Below are 20,761 nucleotides of genomic sequence, written 5' to 3'. Positions count from 1 at the left end.
GAAGAGGACAAGCTGCGTTCAGGGTCCGGGTTCAGGCCAGCAGGTGGGAGCACATGTTCCACACAGCTGCTGGCGGTCAAGGAGAGCCCACCGTTCCTTCAATCATCTCTCAGCACGAGGCAGCGAACAGCTGGGAGCATTTAACGACAACACGCAGGACTCATGAGGACGCTACCAGTAAGTGGTGCGTAATGGAAGTCCTCCATGAAGTTCATTTATTTAGATGCAGGCTGGCCTTTCGTGCCAGAAGCTGCCAATCAGCTTCTTCATCACAATAAATCCGACTCTGCAGCTGGGGTCCAGCTGACGGAGACAATAATCAGCTTTTCCCAACTTCTGCTTACAGAGGAACACACCTGCAAGAAAAGCTCTGCTGAGCGCGAAACACGTCAGCGAGGAAGCAGACAGAGGTTGTCGGAATTGGCCTTACAGAAGGGATTTTTAAAGTGTGTGATGTTTTCTTCAGGTTGAACCCCTCCTGCTGTCAGGGGGACGTCAAAACGCAGTGCGATCGTATGCAAATTCACCGTGGCGATGTGATGAGCAGGCCGGAAGATTAAAGAAAAGCTGAGTTTGGACTCAGAGTTCCCTTTGAACTGATGAACCGATCGCTCCGCAAGATGGACGAAAACAAGCCAGAAGTGATAAACTGTGGCGTGGGCCCGCTTTGGAGACGAAATGAGGAATAAACACCGATATGAGGGATCCATGACAAGTTACCTGCATTCATCATTCATATAAAAAGAAAAAAACTGGTTTGAGTTCAATGCCTAATCAATCACACGTTCCTCGGGTTGACGCTCCAGTCTGAATTAATAGTTGGAAAGTTAAAACCTTTGAGATGCAGATTCCGGTCCTTTCCCCAGACTGCATGGGAAAGACGATTAAGTCTGCATACAGAACTACAAATCAGTCAAATATATTGAGTATTCATGTCCAAACTCTTGCATCTATTAGTTTAAATCTATATAAGTTTATGTTTGATCTAGATGTGATTTAATTTGTCTCTAAAAAAGTGTCTTTCAGCATTCGGGCTCAGTACAACAACAAATCTTTCTTGCACACGTCCTTTCTTAACATAAGAGCCAAAAGGAACTCTTATTTGTGTTAATTTGACTACATGTGCATTTGAATTAGATTTTGATTGGTTGATTTGACACCAATTTGGCACAATTAGATATAAAATAGACCTGCTTTACTCCTACGAACCATGAGATGATGTTTGCTGTAGTTTTTATGCCAATTAAAATTGGAACTGTATTGTAAATAATATTGATTCATCAATTGCTGATTCACATTAAACCAGGTATTGATTACACACGAATCTAACTGAAGATGAGCATGTTTTACTCCTCAGTCATCTTTTCTCCATGTAACTGAATCCATTTTTGTTTGGAAGAATCAAGAGCTAATAAATCTCTTGGAAACAAGTTTTTCTCAAAAAAAAAAAAAAAAAAAAAAGAAAAAAAAAGGCAGCTGCAAGTCTTGTTGCTATGCAGCTAATTAAAAGTTGGACAGAGTGAAAATGCTTGAACTGTGGAGCTCATAGCCTCATTATACGGGGTTTAAAGGAAAGGCTCATAAAAACTCCACATACACCGACTCTGTGTCGCGTTTTGCTCTTTCTAAAGGTCAGTTCAGTTCTGTTGCTACATGTTACAGCCAGGAATGGCTCCAAACAATCCTGATCCTTCAGTACACATTGTTCTCTATGTAGAGAACAAAACAGTTTGTAAGGGAAAGAAATGTTACATTATAAATATCTTCCAGTCGAAACAGTCTGGAGGTGACGAGCACAGACCGGCTCCGGTAGCTGAAATCTAAATTAGCGAGGCTTCGCATTGTGGAAGTTTGCTTCCTCTCTCCCACCACAAACAGAACCAAACCTCTGCAGAAAGAATCGAACTCTCCGCCGAGACCAACAGCTTTCACACTCAATAAGCCACTGAAGCCCAGAGGGGCCGATGGACTTTAGGCCTAAACGTTTCCGCGCCGCAGCTCTTCGTACTGTAGCTCCAGCAATTGATTGATTTTTTTTTTTTTTTTTTTTTGGAAAAGCCACCAGGCCGACCCCTGCCTGCTCAACCAACCATCCGCTGCAGTAACACTAACAATTAGACAGTAATTGCCACCCCTGCTGCTCCGACAGAGCAGCGTGACGCCACGTTTTCAGCCTCTGGAAGTGCTGAAGCTCTCTGCAGCGGGTCAGACATGACAGTCTTCATCATCTGCTGCAAATGTTTTTAATTATTTGCGAGCTCTAAAATATGAAAATGCTACCTCCCTGGAATACTTTTAAAGAATGACGGAAAATAGTGGCTTTGCTACACAAAACAGGTCAGCCAGGATTCATGAATTCTAGAGCTACAGGGAAAAACATTTGGATTTAGATTAAAGAAATGTCAGAATAATTAGCTGTAAAGAAACGGAGCCGTGACGCCGCCTGACATCTAACCGAGCTGCAAGTAAATTGTTTTGTTGCTCTGCGCAGACAGGCTGTCAGCAGATGAAGTCCCACATTCCCAGTTTCATTCCGACTTTAATTATTTGCGTCGCACTCCACGCGTCAAGTTCAGACGAGGCAGAAATGCACGACATGCTTTATCGAGGCCCAGCAACTGTCTAAGGCAGGGAGGAAGCAATTAGTTTTACAGCTAAAAGTTTTGTGTTTATGTTATGATTATAGACAAAACAAAAACAAAACAAGTGAACAAATGGCTTTGACGGAGTCAGTTCTCCTGCGTCTGTGCCAGCCGATGGGATGGATAAGAGGCTCATGACGGCAGCCTCTGGTGTGCAGGTTGTGTAATAAGAGCCGGCCCACCGTGTGTCACCACAACACCTCCAGACAGGAGCTCAGAGACGTGCACCGTGTAATCACACCTCCGCTCCAACAGCCACCGGAACATCAGCCAAACGCTCACCTTCCCCACTTATCCATCACACTCAGGAGAGCAGAAGGTAATGAATCAGTCAAAGCACAGAGAGACGGTAAATACTGCAATCCCTGGTCCTCAGAGGATTTCTCAGTTTCACTAAACTTTTCTATGATGACTTTAAACATAAAAAAACCTGTTTTGTTTTTTTGGGGTTTTTTTTTTTAAAGGTTTTGTCACAGAATGAAGCTTAAAGTCCATCAGGAAGACAAAAATGCATTTCTAAAAAAAGAGTTAAAGGTTGCTCTTTATCAAACACTTTGCATGAATTCAACAAAAATCTGTGTGTAAGAGTGCTCTGAAAAAACAAGATTTTACCAAGTATTTTTGGTTTAATTTCAAGTTCAAACAATTTAGCACACTTGAAAAAAGAAAACTAACTAATAAGTAATTTTTCAGCAAAATATAGAACCTTGTTTTAAGTCAGGAAAGTTGATAAAAAGTACTAGTTCCACTAGAGGATTATCTCACTTATAAAAAGTCATTTTTCCCACATCATAAGTGAAAAAAATCTTCTAATGGAATAAATAGATTTGATTAGTATTTCAGAATCATTGACAACAAGCTCACGTCTCCTAGGTTAGTTTTGTCTTATTTCAAGTGTGCAAAAATATTTGCACTAGAAACTCGACCAAAAATAAGATTTTGTGTTTTATGCGGTGTGTGAATAAAGGAGAAAGTTTCCTGTTGATGTCAACAGCTGATCTGCACCGCAGGACTGCCTGAAGCCAAGACTTGCATCAGTAGTGGTTTATGTGCTGCATCATGATTGAGAGACACCACAGAGATGCCACACACACACACTGACCTGCATCTCCTTATCTCCATACTTGGAGGGGTGCTTGCTGCCTTGGCTCTTCCTGCGCAGCTTCTTCAGCTCCGCCTGGCATTTCTCCAGACTCTCCCCTTTGCTCTTGTGCTCCATCTGGTACTTCTTCAGCGCCGCCTGAGGGGGGCAGCACAAAGTCAGCAGGGGCAGCAGAGCATGCACAGCGGATAGATCAATCCAACATTAACAGTTTGTTTATTTCAGAGCATTTGGCTCTACACTGTCTAAATGCTCTAATGAGGAAAAAAAAATTTAAAGTCCTTAAATATTCGTTTAAGATTGATGAGGGAAGAACTCTTAAATAGTTAACAGCAGGAAAATAATGTAAACCTAGAAATTTAAAATAATATATTTTTTGCAAATTCTTTTTTTTTCAGGTTTTGTATGTAGTGTATACAGTGTCCAACAACAGCTTAAAAACATGCAAATGAGTTCAATAAACTGTATTTATTAGAACGAATGATGCAATTTCCTCTTGCATAAGCTGAAGTAAGGGAAACCTCCTGTATATTTAGGAATAGCTGAAATAATCACTTCAGAATCTGAGCCACATTAAAAGAAAAACAGGTTTTTCCAAATATTTAATCCCGCATCTCTTAAAAAGCAGTGATTCATGCATGATCCTGCCTACAAACTGTTAAAACAACTCTGTTTTCAGGCTACAGATAAAACTAACATTACCATTCTCATGAATTGTTGTTTTATTTTTGAGTCAAAAATCCATATTTTCTCCCCAAATGTCTTTAGCTCCGAGTTACTTCTTTGATCAGTATCAACTTTGCTTTCCAGAGAGTTTCCAAATGTTTCCGTCTAATGCTGATTACTGAAAGGTTGCGGCAGATTTATCTGAACCCAGCAGCAGCATATCGATTGAATGTAGTGAAATACTGAGCCTAAAATAAGCAGCAACTGTGTTGTAAAACCTAAAACAAGCAAGTGAAGGCTGGCAGAAGATTTTTTACAAGAAGATGATCTTAAACCTCCCATCTGTCCATATTTTGTCACAAACCCAAAATAAAACCCGGGTTTGTTTCTCCGACAGCAGCGGCTTTGACTGAAAGGAGGTCATTTGACGACCTGTTCGTGCAGACGCACTGCCGCGGCCCACACCATCTCCTTTGACCACACATTTTGAATCGGCAAAGTATGAGAAGAAGAAGAAAAGGAGCCTCACGTTCAGGTAGCGCGCGTCCAGCTCCACCTTCTTCTCCAGCTCTGTGAGGAGCTCGTTGTGGAAAGACTTCAGCTGCAAAAAACACAGGCACGGAAACCTCAACAATAACCCCCACAAACACGAAATAACACCAGCCTCAAGCAGTTCCATGCGGAAACCGCAGAGGAGGTATTTTTAAAAGTGGGATGTCTGTTTCGGTGCTGGAGGAAACGATCGAAAGGGATGAGACTACGGTGGGAAAACGACACACCCAGAGGGTTACAGAGGGATGTCAATCTGCAGTTTCTGCATGAGCAGCATGAACATCACCATGCAGAAGTATTCAGCTCTATGATTTTCATGGGATTTTATGTGACAAATCCCCACAAAGGATTGTGTACTTGTGAAGTGGAAGGAAAACGATACATGGCTTTCAAGAATTTCAGAAATATCAAGATGATGATTCATTTCTCAAAGATTTCCTAAGCTGGTGAAAAATCTACTTTAGATGACAATAAAACAAAGTAAGGCTAAGCTAACAATTTGAAGTTGTTTGAAAGACAGATCAACCACAAATTTAATTTAGTTGTTTTTTATATTAAGCTACACCACCTGCTGGCATAAATAGGAAACTGCATGCGGGAAAACTCCACAGACTGGAGTCCTGCTGGAAGGTGAACGTCTGCTCCAACCTCAGTATTTGGCAGCTTCAGGATTTTAATGCATTTAGCTCCATCCATCTTCCCCGTCAACTCTGACCAGCCACTACAGGGTCAGCTTGACGCTGCCACTACATTTATTCCTATGATGGAAGCATGGTAAGATTCAGATTTTAATTGGCATTAAAGAAAAAAACATGAAAACCGTGAATAATTTTCTTCCCACTTGTTTGAATACTTTTACAAAGCAATGTACGCCTCTGTTGGGATTCACATCATTATTAAAATAATAATAATAATAATGATGGACTTTAGATGTAAGGTACTTTTCAAAGTTGTGAAAAGCAGTCCCTTAGGATAAAGCTGAGTCTGATTTGCCCATAACTGCATCTTCAACCAATTATCCAAAAGAATAGGAACATTTGCAAACAGACTTCAAAATAATTCCTGAATACATTTGTAGGCCGACTGTTTCTAACATCTCTGAATCAACTGAATGTTCACTGCAAATGTTCCCACATTTTGACAATTTTCTCTCCGATTTGGGTAAAGAACTGACATAAGGACCGTTTCACTCTGAACTCTTTGTGAATTGCACACAATCAGGACCAGTTCCCACATCCCACTGCAGCGGCGTCATCAGAAGCCGCTCGTCTCCCATTAAAAGGCTGATTTTCAGATTGTCAAACATTTCACGTCATTAAGCAAAAAGGCCACAATCTGTTTGGCTCCCAGTACCCAAGCTGATTTTAGCAACACCATCGCCACATGCTCACCATCTCCTCAAGCTGGATCTGGATCTGTCTGTGCACTTCAGCCATCTGAAAGAGCACATCCCCTGCAGAGAGGAAAACAAAGAACAAAAGAGATGATTAACAAACAGAGGGAGGGGAAGGGAGAGAAGAGTGTGATATTAAAAATGGTTCCAAACGCAGAAACACAGAGCGTGCAAAAAGAAACCCCGACAAGCAACAACAACAACCATGCAGCCAAACAGAACGCATGAGAGACGGGTGTCGATGGAGGTGGTGGAGGGCGAGCTGGAACGTCTGGAGTGACGGGCAGACAAAACTCAAAACAGAAACGGAAAGCAAAAGAAATATGTTGCACAGATGTACTAAATGACAAATCAAAGAGCTGATCGAGAAACCTGCTGAAAGTGTTCAAAACCAAGCTGCTACTTTATGAGAGTTGATAAATTCTATCAAGAAAACAAAACAAAACAAAACTCACATAAACAAAACTTAAAAAGAAATCCTCAACTCTTTTAAACGGGGGGCGGGGAGAAACAACAAAAAGCAAACCCCAGAAAGAATAATTAACACCTTTAAGAAAACAAAACAAGAAACTAAAACATGGTTCATGCAGCCATTGAGGTGTTTAAGATACCTACATGCTGCCTCTTCTGTATGTGCAATTCATCGTTTCAAAAAAAAAACAAAAAGAAAGAAAGAAAAAGATCTAGTTTGAGCAAAATAACACAGACCTGAAGAGACAGATCAAACTACCCTGAGAAAAAAAAAAACATGGGGCAAATGACAAGTTTTAAACACAGAGAAAAAAAACACTTAGACACTCTGCTAATTTACACAGACACCACATGCAGAGCTGCAGATCCAAACTTCACATCATACATAATTGCAAAATACAAAAATACTGACTTATTAGCCAAAAATTTGCAATAATTTCAACGATTCTCTGGACAGAGGTGACACACCATATGGTTATTTGTTACGCAAGATAACAAACATCTACTAGGCTCTGCAATTTATCTTCATATTCAGTGCATTGGAAACATTTTCATACTTCTTGAACTTTTCCACATCACAACTTTTAACTTTAGTGTCTTTTTTTTGGGGGGAGGAGGTAATCTAATAGACCAACACAAAGCAGGGTTCATCTGCAAAAATATATTTTAAAATGTTTTTCTTTCTCACAAATAAACATCTGAAAATGTGGCGTGCATTTTTAATAAGACCAGATTCCTGTTGCCTCCTGAGAATAGCATCCCTTCAGCATAATGCTGCCACCACAATGTCTAACCAAGGGGTTGTTTCATTACTAATTTATCAATAAGTTAAAGTTTATTTTGGTCTCTTATTTTATGGGTGCAGCATGTGCCTTAAATGGCTTGTGGGAAAACGCAAACTGGACATTTGACTTTCCTCTTTCCGCACCATCCAGAATTGGGAAATGCATGACTAATGATTCTCCTTACCTGTCAGTAATTTGATTACAATTAACACACAGGTGAGCTATATTTACTAAATAAGTGACTTCATAGTTGGGATCTCCTTTGTGTTGGTCTCTCAAGTAAAATGTCAATGAAATTAACTAATGTTGGTTATTTAAAAACATAAAGTGGAAAAGTTCAAGAGGTGTGAATACTTTTCCATAGAACTGTATCCAACTGCACACTTTATTCCTGAACCCAGACGACTCATGTAGTTTTTAATAAAAATCACTTTATGGAGTGCAACAATAGAATCATACTGCTACAATGCAAAGCGAAAATCTAGAAAATAAAACAAAAAATATGCTTGAGGCCCAAACTTTATGAGCTGATAATAACCTGGTGGACTTCCATGAAACTGTGACGGGTTCTGTAAGGCAGCAGCGCCGCGGCATGGCGGTCCTATTTACTCTAAACGAGGCCGTCAACATGTGTTAATGACCCTCATCTTTCTCCAGAGTAGCGCACGGCGACAGCTTAATGCATGTCGCTCGGCTTTCCTCCTCCAGCTCTGCAGGGAGGTGAGCCAGCAAGCGGACCTGAAAACGCTGGACAGTCGGAGGGGACACAGAGTGGGCTGCCTGGACGGGATTAATGGGCTTAATGGAAGTGCTGCGGTCATGCAGATGAGACTCAGTTGCAGTAGAAGGGATTTAGTAAAGGCCAGAGCAGGAGGTGGACCATTAGTTAAAACATATCTGCTTGTTCTGAAGTCCAGTTTGGACCAGATGACTTCTACAGCATCCAATTTTGTTAATGTGAACCTCTTCCATCTTTCTAGAGCTCAGCAGCAACTTTATAAATAAAGTTAAATAAAGTTGCTGCACCCTGACATCATCCCCATAAAGTTAAATTAAACTTTATGTATAATTTCATGTTGCAATTAGGGCTGCAACTAACGATTATTGTCAATTATTTGCACGATTAATCGGATACAAAAACTGGCACTTCCTGCAGATTTCTCATTTAACCACTTAAGCCTTTTTCATACAATATCAAAAATACATGAATACAAAAAAATTCAGTTCCTTCTTACAATAAGAAAAACATTTTGTTACCTAAAATGTAATAACTAAAATTCCTTTAGTGAGCGCCTGATCGTTTGTAAATTGCCTATTTTTTGGATTAACCGATTAATAATTTGATAGGTAACGGTGCTTAATATATTTGGGTTTTTTTAGAGGTGAACTTGAGGAGTTCTGGGTAGAACATGTCTACAAAGGTTTTTTAATATTATTTTAAATGCATAATGTATATATTTTTGTACAGTTTGGCTTAATTACTGCTCTGTTCTGAGTCTGTATACTCCAGTTAATGATTAATCATTACTAAATTAGTTGACTATCATTTCTATAATCAAATAGTCACGATTAATCCAATTAATCGTTTCAGGCTTAACTTCAATGTTGAGGATTTTCTGCTGATTTTTATTCTTTTATTGTTCAACGCCACTATTTTTAACCCCCTGCACAGAAACACAGATGTAACAGACACATATGGTTATAAAATATTTATATGCAGAAGACAGAAACACGAAGCAGTCGGTAGGAGTTTGTCATCTAATAGTCACCCTCCCCTCCTCCACCTTAAGAAAACACATCGACAGACTGCGGACAGGGCACTGAGGCAGATAAATGCACTGATGTGAGCTTCCAAACTCTGCTTTGGTTCTTGGAGGGCACCCAACACACACTCCCATTCCATCCATTAACAAACAGCCAGCGGCCATCGACAGGCTGCATGAGGCAGGCTGAACTTGAGCGGCTCGATCACACACACAATTACACTAATGTTGACTTCGGCCCGAGGAGGGAACGGGATGCTGCATCGTATCCAAACGCGACCCGGAGAGACGGCTGCCTGTTTGTGGTTTCTAATATATAGGCTAGACATAATGTAATAAAGGATGTATGAAAATGACCATGCAAAGAGTAAAATATGCAACAAAAAACTGCATGTTTTAATAATTATTATCTACTTTGACATAAACAAGCTGCCTGTTGGAACGTATGAGGCTTCTTTTGTTATTCAAATGTTATTTCAAAACAAAACTGAATTAAACCTTAAAAGTAAATTTTTATATTTTATCTAGAGATACATCCTAACCTCAAGCAGAAGACGAAATCCAGTCACTGGATTAGCTGAGAAATCAGCCGGTGATCATAAAGACAGGAACCTAAAACTCTTGATTTTTAGTTTTTCGATCAACCACACCCTGACATCGTCACCGGTTACCACACCTAGCGACACTCCTAGGTGTGGACGGCATTTTACTGCAACAAATAAAGTTAATTAAAAAATAAAATAAAATTAATTTTTTAAAAAAAGGTGTGGCATTTCTGAAGCTTAAAATTAATCTGTTCAGAATGTGAGGGATGAGGCACAAAACCTGGAAGAAGCTTTCAAAGAGGAAATTGCATTTCTACACAGGCAATTCTGCGGTCATCAAAAGAAAGCAAAATTTTCAGCAGCTAGCATGGAGGCTGAACATGAACAGCAACGTTGCTATGTGTTAATTTTTAGTTCTAGTTCTCCATCATAAAATATTCAAGTCCGGGATAATAGCCTTAAGGAAATTTCAAATTTAGGGAACGGCTCTCTAAAGAATACGCATATTACATACAAACTATTAGCAGCTAACGTTGCTAACTGCTAATACAAGAGTCTAAACAAGACAGTTAAAGAAACTAAATTATAACTGTCTTCATTTTAAAGTTCAACTTTAAAGGCATGACAAATGAAAGGTGATTTTTAAATATATGAAAATTAAAAAATTACAAAACCAACATTACTTTCTGGAAATAAAGCCAGAGAGTCCAGAACTAAGTTAGAATAAAAATACTAGTCTCATAAAACTGATGCATGTTGGGACATTTTGACTTAGTTCTGCAAGCTTTCATCCTCTGGAAGATCTTCAAATTCCTGGATGTTCTTGTTTTGTTTTGTTTTGTTGCCTCCACCTAATCCAAAAATCTCCCCACCTTGCGTTGTGAAATATGGGACTTCTATTCACCAGAAGTAAGCTGCTTATCGTTAATCAGAGCAGATCTCAACATCTGAGGCTTAAAGGGAACGTAAAGCACATTGTTGTCCACTCCCAGAGTGCACAGGTGGATCAATTATAGGACACACAAAGACCGCTTTTGTTTGCAAATTGTTCACAAGACCCAACTAAATATATTTTGGCTAGTTTTCAATTTTATGCTGGTATTTTGATTGGAAATAATTTTCCATCTATATTATTTATTGCTACATATCATTAAACTAGTCCTTTAACATAACGAAACTTTCAGATCTTAAGAATTAAACCTGAAGTCTCTACTATTTGCACGTTGAGGGTTTAGGCCTCTCATGTGCTTTTACAGGAGAAAGCTTGAACCTTATCCACCAAACTCCATCCAGCTGGTGTTCTTCAGTTGTGTCCGTTTGCACAGATCAAACTGCAGGCAGGAAACAAGCCCATTATTCATCAGGCCTCACCCAAGGACAGCGCCAACATCTGGGTTTATTGCCCCATCTACTTGCCATGCTCAGCAGAGAGCCGGAGAGGGGGAGCAGTTAATGGCCGTGTGAAGGAGGGTAGGGTGTTTTATGCAGTGTGCGTCCCTACAGGGACTGTATTATAGGAGCCTGAGAGCAAACAAGCAGCTCTAATCCCCAGAAAGCTGCAGTGAGGGGAGTACAAGGTGCTGCAGGGAGATTTGCCCTCAAAGCCGCATGATTGACACCATTACCGTTGTGCTCATCTGGGCCTTTCATTTTGCTAAACCAAAACACCCGCCAGGGAATGGGCCCGATTCTCCATAGACAAACTCCCAATGCAGAATTAGCGTTCACACGTGGAGCACCTGACTGTGATGCCTTTAAATTGCTGCTTTATCAAAGTCTTGCAGATCTGATGCTGCGATCCAGTTACATGGGAAGTGGGAACTGTGGGCTGGGTCTGACATCAGGCCGAGGTAACGGCGTTCTAGTCAAGTCGGAATGTCAAAATGGCGAGACCCGTAAACATTGTTCGCAGCAACTCTTACAAATATATTGCTAAAGCTTTACTTTCCAAAAAGAAAGCATCACTTTCAGTTTGGTTCAGTTTACAGTTCCAGGTGCTACATGGAATTAGTGGTGGGCGACTAAGTTTTACTTCTTATTAATATTTTGGGGTGACAATAAGAACTATCTAGTACTTCTTTTTTTATATATATATATATATAGCTATGACTGGCCCACCATCACAAATAATGATGTTGTCGAACATCATTATTTATCAAATCGCATAAAGAAGTGTGATTTGTGTCATTAAAATGCACACAGTAACTGCATTTAGTCATTTCTGTTCATGCAACCAACAGTGGCGAAAATAGTAAAAATTACAATCCCGACAATACTGAGTTTTGGGGGATTTTCAACATCATTCAGTGGAATTTATTGAGACAACAATAAATCAGAATTCTTCATTTATCACGATAAACAATACAATAAATGCCAACCCCTACATGCAACATGGATTTTATACACACTATTAGGTGCGTCTTGTAAGCTAAAAATGTTTCCACCATAACTTACCACTATTTAAGCGAGGAGCGACCATAACGAATCATAAAGTCTACCTTTCAAGTTGTACCTGGGGGTAGTTGGAGTTGCTCCCAGTTTCCCATTGGGAAATCTGAATTCAGAAGGCTTTCTAGTTGAAATCAAAATTTCCCAGTTCTGAGTACAACTGGAACGCAACATGAAGCTGTGAGGCCCTCAGTGAGTAAGCAATAACGCCATCATGCTTCTTTTAAATGACTATTGACTGAAATGGAGTGTGTCGTGTTATACATGGCCATGTGTTTGACAACTTTGTGTCTCAAACTAATAAAAAAAAAAAAAAGACTTTATGAAGGAATCAGGCCACAGCAGATCAATTTGACTGACGTGGTGAAGACATTACATGCTGGCTGATGCGGTGATGAATGGAGAGTGATTATCTGAGGCACAGGACACACGCTGGGAGCCGGGCACCGGGGTCAGCATGTGGAGAGTGACCGATAAATAAAACCTGATAGCTTTTCACGTTTTGACACATGGTCAATGCAATTCCTGGCACCCGACTCATCTTGTCTCACTACTAATTGTGCACCACAGTGGGAAAAATCGGTAAGTAAAGATTTTTTAAGCAGTGATCCATCAGTTGGTCTGTTCCTGTCATTATTCGTCTCTGTGGAGTTAGTTCTGAGCTGTAAAGTGGACAGAATCCCAGTCGTGATAGATCTACTGTCTTCATCTCAGAACTAACTTCATGGCACACTGAGATTTGCAGCTGTGACTTAAGAAAACCCTAAAAACGGATTCAAAGGAGCTTTTCTGCACATATTTACCCACTTAGTGCATGTCCGCTAATTTATTTTTGCACAGCCTTCGTCTGGAGTCCGTGCACTTCACATCATTATCAGCATCATTAACTTACCGTTTGGTTCAAGAACAATGCGACACCTCAAGGTCCTTTCAGTCCGGCTCATTATTGAAGCCACATTACCCGCCCATTACCATTACTTGCTAAATCAAACACGCACAGTCCCTCACTGGCTCCGGCCATTTCCGACTTGGCAATAAAGTCGCGAAGCTAGTAGCTGACCGGACGGCGGGGTTTAAACGCTGAGGAATGAAACTGGGAGAACAGGTGAGGTGAGATGAAGGGATGGATGACAGGTGAGGCGGATTAGAGTCTGTGAGCTTTGTTGGCTTTCAGCTTTTGATTTCAGCGGAGACCATCTGACAGCTGCTAATGAGCCGGGAACACATCGCTTTCCGTCTACCCATACTACCCATCTTCCTCCATCTCCAGTGTCCATCCTCTCATTATGTGTCTCATTGCTCTTTCTGTTCCTCCAAGTCCCATGTAACCACCTGAGGTGACTCAAGGACAAGGACTTTCTAATGGCCCAAAGACCGACAGGGAAAGCTAAATTAGTGGTGTGGAGCTGCTCCGATGACATGCAGACAGACAAAAGACACTTCTGTCTCCATCACTCAGTGGTCACTAGGGTTTTGGTTATTAAACACCAATCTGTCGAGACAAATTTAAATACAAAGGATTTTTCCACGAAGAAAAGGGAAAAAAAAAAAAAAAAGTCTGTCCATCCTTGGATCAAACCTGCTACCTCACGATTGGTCAGCGCTAGCAGACCTAAAATTTGTATGCTGTAAACAAACTTTATGAAAAGGTGCCCGAATATTGAAAGAGGCAGACATATGTAAAATTAAAACAAAGCCTTTCAGAGAGTGTTCATGTTGAAGTTCCTCCCATACACGAAGTAAACGCCGACAGAATTCAGATTGGCCTCCGAGCTCTGGGGAAATTCAGCTCAGAAAAATTAGGGTCGGGTTGAGGTCACCGGTTCTCCCTCGGATTGATCCAAATGAGATGTCAGGCGAGACGATGAAGGGACAACAGCGGCGGATAATGTAAAGAATTTCCCTCAGAACAGCTGGGTGACTCAACCCAACATAATTTCATGTTTTCTTTCCCGCATTTGTGAAGCTTCACATTATTCCTTTCATCTCCGGTTGTGTTTACCTTTGCTTCAAAGAGCAAGTGCTCATATTTCTATTGCTCACACCACACACTGCAGCATGCAGTGATTAAACAACCTCTCCTCTCTCTCAAACTCAGATTGGAGAAGACGATGAAAAGATGTCGACGGAGTAAAATATTCCTTATCCAACAACACAGAAAGGGACACTATGTGCTGCATTTCAGATTAATATGGGCTGTGATATGGTCTGTGTCATTTGCAAAATGCCTTTGGCTGACATGGCCCTTTAAATTGGGATGCATTGAATTAATTAATAAATGTGATGAACCTCTACTCTTCTAATGCAGACTAACTTTGAATTGATTTAATGGGCTCTAATCGGGGACTGCGCTTTCCCCTGAGAAATGGAGGTAAAAAAAGAGCAGGATTTTCTTAAATATGTAGAATAACTAATATTTAAACTCTCACTCTTAAATTATTTTGCTAAATGTTTGGGCATAGAGTTGTTTTTCTCCAGATTTTGTATGATTGCAACTCAATTTACATTTAGGACACTGGATAAAAGGTCTTGGTTAGATGATTGTTTTTACTTGATTTTTAAGCTTTTTTCATTGACTACAATTTCTGTCCATTCACAAACAAACCTTTCATAAATACTACCCATCTTGACAAAAATCTGCTTAAAGTGAAAAAAAAAGAATGGCTATATAAATAAATCATCCTGCCTAAAAGACACAAATAAGAGAGATTGGACATGACAACTGAATAAAAGCCAGGTTTGAATTGCCACCACAACATTTTCTAAAAACCAGTTAAGCTTTTTGCATTCCTTTACAAAGAAAAGACCTGATCAAAGTTTTATCACTCCCCTAAGCTGCATTTGAATAGTGGAGCCCGTATTTGGTCGGCGAGGGGAACCGGAACTGCAGGAGCTTCCTAGTTTTCCTCATCACCATGCCCATATATAGCGCACGGAAGACAGACGCTGTCCTTTTTTGTCATGATGACATCACCGACACACCATTTTTGGGCTGCGGATCGAGCGTCGTATTCCGTCTCCCGTCCATCGGAGCGGCTCCGGTCGAGGCGTTTTATTGAGTCTATTTTTGGAAACGTGTGCAGAGTCGGCATGTTCTCCCAGGGCTGCGTGAGCTCCCACATCAATGCGGGGGTGTTTGCAGACACAGAGTGCAGTAGTGAAAGAGGAGCGGATGAGTGAGATGACACTCCACTCTGCAGCAGCGGAATAGCTCCTTTCTCTGCATAGCGTCTGGTGAAAGCAGAGCAGTTGGTCAAACTAGTGCCGAGTCGATCTGAAACAGAGGCATCACATCCTCTTACTGTGCCAGTGAGGCATCAGTTCACTAAAGTAAAGAACAACTCCACTCCTGATGAACCAGCATCCTCCACTAAGGACGCACGAGTTTGTTCACCTTGAATCGAAAAGTGAACAAATTAATTTCTCTTCTTTATTTTAGTGTAGCATGCAAACTGTTTCATGGTAAACTTGGATAAAAGTGAGACTACTTTACTTCATTACTCAGTTTTTCTGTTTTCTCAACCAGTTAACATTTTTGAGAAATTTGGCTTCATCTTACCTACAATTTCATCTAAATGAAGCAGATCTTTTTTTTTACATTAATTTAGTTTGACACACTGTAAATTAACGTGTTTTACAATCACAAACTGAAGATTAAATTTGTAATTTAATCCAACACATACAAAAACCATTTTAATCCATAATTACTATCCTTTATTATTTAAACTGTTTAAAGGAAATTACTATTGATGTTCAGAAATTAGCTGGTGACAGAACTGAGTGATCAGCTTCAACTGGTGACCCCCCCAGTCATAAACGCAAAAATATGATCTTTTTCCTCTGAATACGTCTCCATAAGCCCAATCGGGTCATGCTAAGAACAACTCTCTTTAGTGTGGAGGTTGATACTGAAGAAATAAAGACTCTGTTTTTTATTTGTCGCATCGCAGGTCAAAGGAGGAACAAAAGTAGTAGAAAAAAAAAAACTTTTAAAACATGAACTGTATGACCTACAGAGATGATCTGATCACTACAAGGAGCTAGACTTCGGCAGAGACTATAGACGTTTAGCTTTTTTTTAAAGAATAGCGCCATCTATTTAATGAGTAAGTGGGTCCTCCCTCCAATATAAAGAATGAGAACTCAAAATAGAAAGACTGAAAGATGTTTTGTTGAACCCTGTTGGATACAGACCTAAAAGAACAATCTGGTCTGCACAGCTCTATAAACCACAGTTCATCCATTTCACCCGGGACAACGCTTTTTATTCAGATTTAATTTGACAAAACCCAACACCCGGTCACATGGAGCTCCCCGTCCACCGGCCACGTGCGAATGCCATTAGCTGTTGTTCATCACAAAACTCTGACTAATTTCATTGTTTCATAATGAAGTGGCAGAATATTTCTGGAAAGATTCAGGCAGTTTACAGTCCAGTCATTCCTGTGCAATAAGCCATGACAGCTCCAATTACATTAATTAAAATGCTAAAAAATGGTCAACTCTGAATCATCCGCATTCAGTCCACATCAAATACAAAGTGTGAGACAAAGCTCTGGAAAAAAGGTGATTATCCCTTCCCCAATGCATTCAGTGGCCGTAGCTCTGATCCCAAACTTCAGCTCACACCCACGTTTTGACACACACACAAATCCACAATCCTTGTTATCTGCTAATTAATAGGTTGCCAGGCTTGAGAACGTTTTCACATAATCCAAGAACAAAGCGTTCAGTGTTTCCTGACCTCTTCTACACCAATGCAGAGAGAAATTCAGGAGTTTACGAAGCCACCAGCACAGCGTCTCTTTGTGATGGAAAAGACTGAGGGACGCTGATTACTTTGAGTCACTGAACTGAACAAATCAGGAGGAAAAAAAAGAGCTGGGAATTATATTTAATCAGTTCTCCCTACCTACCAATAAATCCCCTGATGTTTGGCTGCATGCGTTTGTATTCTCTTACGATTCTAGACTGTCAGACGCTCCTTAGGTAATAATGCGTTGATTAACGATCTATTTTACATTCTAATAAAAGACGTAATGTGATCTATGGGACACTTTATGTGTAGATTAGGAATGAGCACTTTCATTTGCATCCAATCAAGTGTCATGTCCGTCCTGTATACCTAAAAAACCCCACTGTGCAGAGTTAACAGAACAAGCCAAAGCATCCTTTCCTTCAGCATGCACAGCCAGCCGCTGTTCCCAGCGCTGCTGATACATGAGGACAGCATCAATCCATTTTGCTCTGTCTTTTCATTGAAGGCGGAGGGAGGCTCTGCAGAGTTTAATGGAGCGGCTGAGTCATGTTTAAGCTGCCAGAAGAACAGAAAAGGAGTCAAGAAGGCCACATCAAGCAACCCCTCTACACGAACACACAATCATGCAATGCAGAAAACATGGAAGCAAAGCAACAAAGCTGATGAAAATGGGGACAACATGGATGAGTGATGGGGAGTTTGGACCCAAAACAACATGCAAGTATTCAGAATAGTCACCGTGTTGATGAACCACAAAAAGCTATTTTTCTGTAAACTTGTACACGCAATAAAAACGGCACGAATCTAAAGGTTACATCACAAACTTAGTAAAAGGTAAATGTTTAAAGAAAAAAATCTTCCCTTTTCACTATGTTTTAAGTAGGCTGCCATCAAATGAGGCTGTAGGTGTTTGGTTCAAATGCACTACAGTGATAAAAAGAAGATCACTGTGAATAATAAAGTTGAATCAGATTTGAGGGGGGGAAGCTTTTAATACTGTTACATTCGTTATAAAAGCGCCGCCGAGCATCCACACTAAAATAGGTGGCGTATTAAAATGAAATGACGCTTCAAAGAAAGAGCTCAAAGGCATGAAAACAGCTCCCCCTTTAAATATTAAATCCAGCTGCTATATCCTCTCACAGATCTCAGATATCCATTTTATTCTCCTCTTAGCCTTCACTTCTTTGTGGCTAAATTATGTCAGAGTCAAACTGTGAAATAAAAAAAAATAAGAGCTTGCATCAACTCCGAAGGATTCCCTCACTTCCTGCCACTTTGTGGTATCTACGCCTAAAAATATGTTCCCATCTGCGCATCTGCAACTTGCTGCCACAGCCCCCATCAACACCAAAGCAACATCTGTACTGAGCAAGCAGAACCAGACCTGATCCAACCGAAACCAGACAACACACTGTGTGAGGGCGGAGTGACTGTAGCTGCGTATCCATTACAAATGTGCGCAAAACTTTGTCAATAAATGTAAAAAAAAAACAACCCCAGCTGCAGTGTTTCCTTTAAATAACGCAAATGAATAAGATTGCTCACAGAATAAAACTTGCCGCACCGTCATCCTGCCACCACTTCCTGTCGTCTTTCTCCAGTAGTAACTATCTACTGTTGATTGCATGACCCTTGATGCAAAAAAAATAAATAAATAAGTGATTCCATTGTAGTTTTGCAAAATAACCAAATTAGTACTTTTTATTGAAACTGACACGTTTCCATTACATTTTCTCCGCAGTTCCAATTAGCGCAGTTATATTGTGAATGAAAATGCAGCTAACGAGAGATTGCTGCTCAAATCAGATGGTTTTACTCATGTTGATATTTGGATCTGTGCAAGTGTCGTGAATGAAACGAGACGAGGAAATGTTTCAACCTGACCATGAAACCCTCTCTTTTTTGTCATGACTGTGGAAAGTTTGTATGCGTGTATCCAGTGGGTGGTTGGTCATCAGCTGTTTCTGCTCCACCAGTACAAGCCGCCATCCCATCTGCCTGTCCAAGCCCCGCCCCCATTCACTTCACCAGGGGAACCACTGCCACTACCAGGACTCACCAAGATCCTTAGAGCCTTGACTTTCGCTGGCCATCTCGCCCATCCGCACCAGAGCGTCGAAGTAGCCCTTTGCAGCAAATGTGACACCTGGAAACATGGAAGCATTGGGCGTCAGATCAAGGGTGCCGAGTTGAACTGTCTTCTTCAGCTCTGCAACCGTTCCCTGCAGCCCTCCGCTCCCACAGAGAGGCGAGCTCGGGCATGGGAAGTAAAAGAGCGATAGGCGGAAATGGTGACCAGGCAGGAAAGGAAAAGCTCTATGAAGCAACTGCAGGAAGCAGAAAGCTGCAGAGATTTTTTTTCTCAAGGCTTCAACTCCAAGCTCACTTTCTATCCAAACTACAACTTGATCAAAATGTTATTCATAATACTTACACACTATAAAAGATTTTTTTAAAGCAGTGTGTGGATTTGATATGTGGAGATTATTAAAAGAATGATGCGGAAATCCAAAACTTATGCCAAGTTAAATTAAAAAGGTAAAACTAGATATTGTAGTTTGTTTAAAATGTAGCTAGATCTAAGCTATTTAGCGGATCTTTACTGAAAACAAACTACATTATTAGGTGGAGAATTCATAAATTGGACTTTAAAATGCCCCACCTGCACCCCTCGACACTAATTATATTCTTTACACCTACTGTCAAAAATTTCTACAAAGTCTTGAAAGCATTCTTCAGCTGAGATCCTGTCAATCAGCCGTGGTTTCCTGGGTTGCATCATATCACCTGCAAGGTTCGCCAGCTGAAGCAGAGCAGTGAGATAGACCTTGAAGGGGACAAGCTGGTGGCAAAGACAGGAAGCGGGTCAGGGGCTCGCCACACAAGGACTGACGGCAGACACGGGTCGGATGTGGAAGAGGGCCGGGTTCATTACAGAGCTGTCAGCCAGATGAGTGTTTGTGCTCTAAGCTGTCACAGACCGCTCTCTGAATCCCATAGAGAAGAGGAAAATGACAAAGCATTCACATGGAAAACAATAGGAATCTATTCTGAGCCCAGTCCAGAGCGACACAGCATGAGGTCCACCGCTATGTGAGTCATTGTTCTGGAAATAAAGACGGTTTCTGGCTTGGATTTCTAAGATCGACATGACTTTGGCTGCAACTGCCTGCAAGGGTCCAGCCCTCCCTTTCTCCACCTCTGATTCAAACCTTGGTTGTACACCGGTGAGGATGCGGAGAGGTTAATCTCATTGATATCTCAGCTGGAGGAGAAAAGGGGCCCAAGTGAAACAGATTTAACTGGATGAGAGGCTTTACCCATCAGTCAATTGTGAAGTGGGAAAAAGAAGACCCAAAGCAATAAGGAGGGTCAGTTTAGTCAGAGGATTAGATGAGGGCTGACAATGCAAAGGGTGTTAGTGTAAAAGAAAAACAGGATGGAGGTCAAGATGGTTGATACACTATCTAAATGTGTTTGTTCATGTAAGAGAAAGAGAAGATTTTTGATTTATTTACTTTATTGACGGCACAGCATTTTAAACTTGGTAATCCATAAAAAGTAGGTTCTGAACTTGTGACATTACAGAATTTCTTCTTAAGGCAGACTAACTTTTATTAATTTCCCTTTAG

The 20,761-nt window shown here is 40.7% G+C and overlaps 1 protein-coding gene across 13 annotated transcripts in view; it reads right to left on the bottom strand.

Moving 5' to 3' along the window:
* Positions 1–20,761, bottom strand: part of LOC103481851 (BAR/IMD domain-containing adapter protein 2-like) — a 63,433-nt gene that overhangs the window by 25,427 nt on the left and 17,245 nt on the right. For 9 of the 13 annotated variants that reach the window (XM_081600417.1, XM_081600418.1, XM_008437623.3 and 6 more), the window contains exons 3-6: positions 19,189–19,275; positions 6,354–6,415; positions 4,940–5,011; positions 3,745–3,882 (exon numbers count right to left, since the gene is read on the bottom strand). In XM_081600417.1, the coding sequence (XP_081456543.1) occupies positions 3,745–3,882; positions 4,940–5,011; positions 6,354–6,415; positions 19,189–19,275 (359 nt within the window). Of the gene's footprint in view, positions 1–3,744; positions 3,883–4,939; positions 5,012–6,353; positions 6,416–6,970; positions 6,983–9,916; positions 10,030–19,188; positions 19,276–20,761 lie in introns of those variants that run through there. The other 4 variants (XM_017310731.2, XM_081600424.1, XM_017310733.2 and 1 more) reach the window with 3 other exon arrangements.

This window comes from Poecilia reticulata, chromosome 19 (assembly GCF_904066995.2).
Source record: "Poecilia reticulata chromosome 19, P_reticulata-male-v2, whole genome shotgun sequence".
NCBI classification, from domain to species: Eukaryota; Metazoa; Chordata; class Actinopteri; order Cyprinodontiformes; family Poeciliidae; genus Poecilia; species Poecilia reticulata.
Note: the sequence above shows the minus strand (reverse complement) of the source record. Positions and strands in the feature narration are given on the sequence as shown.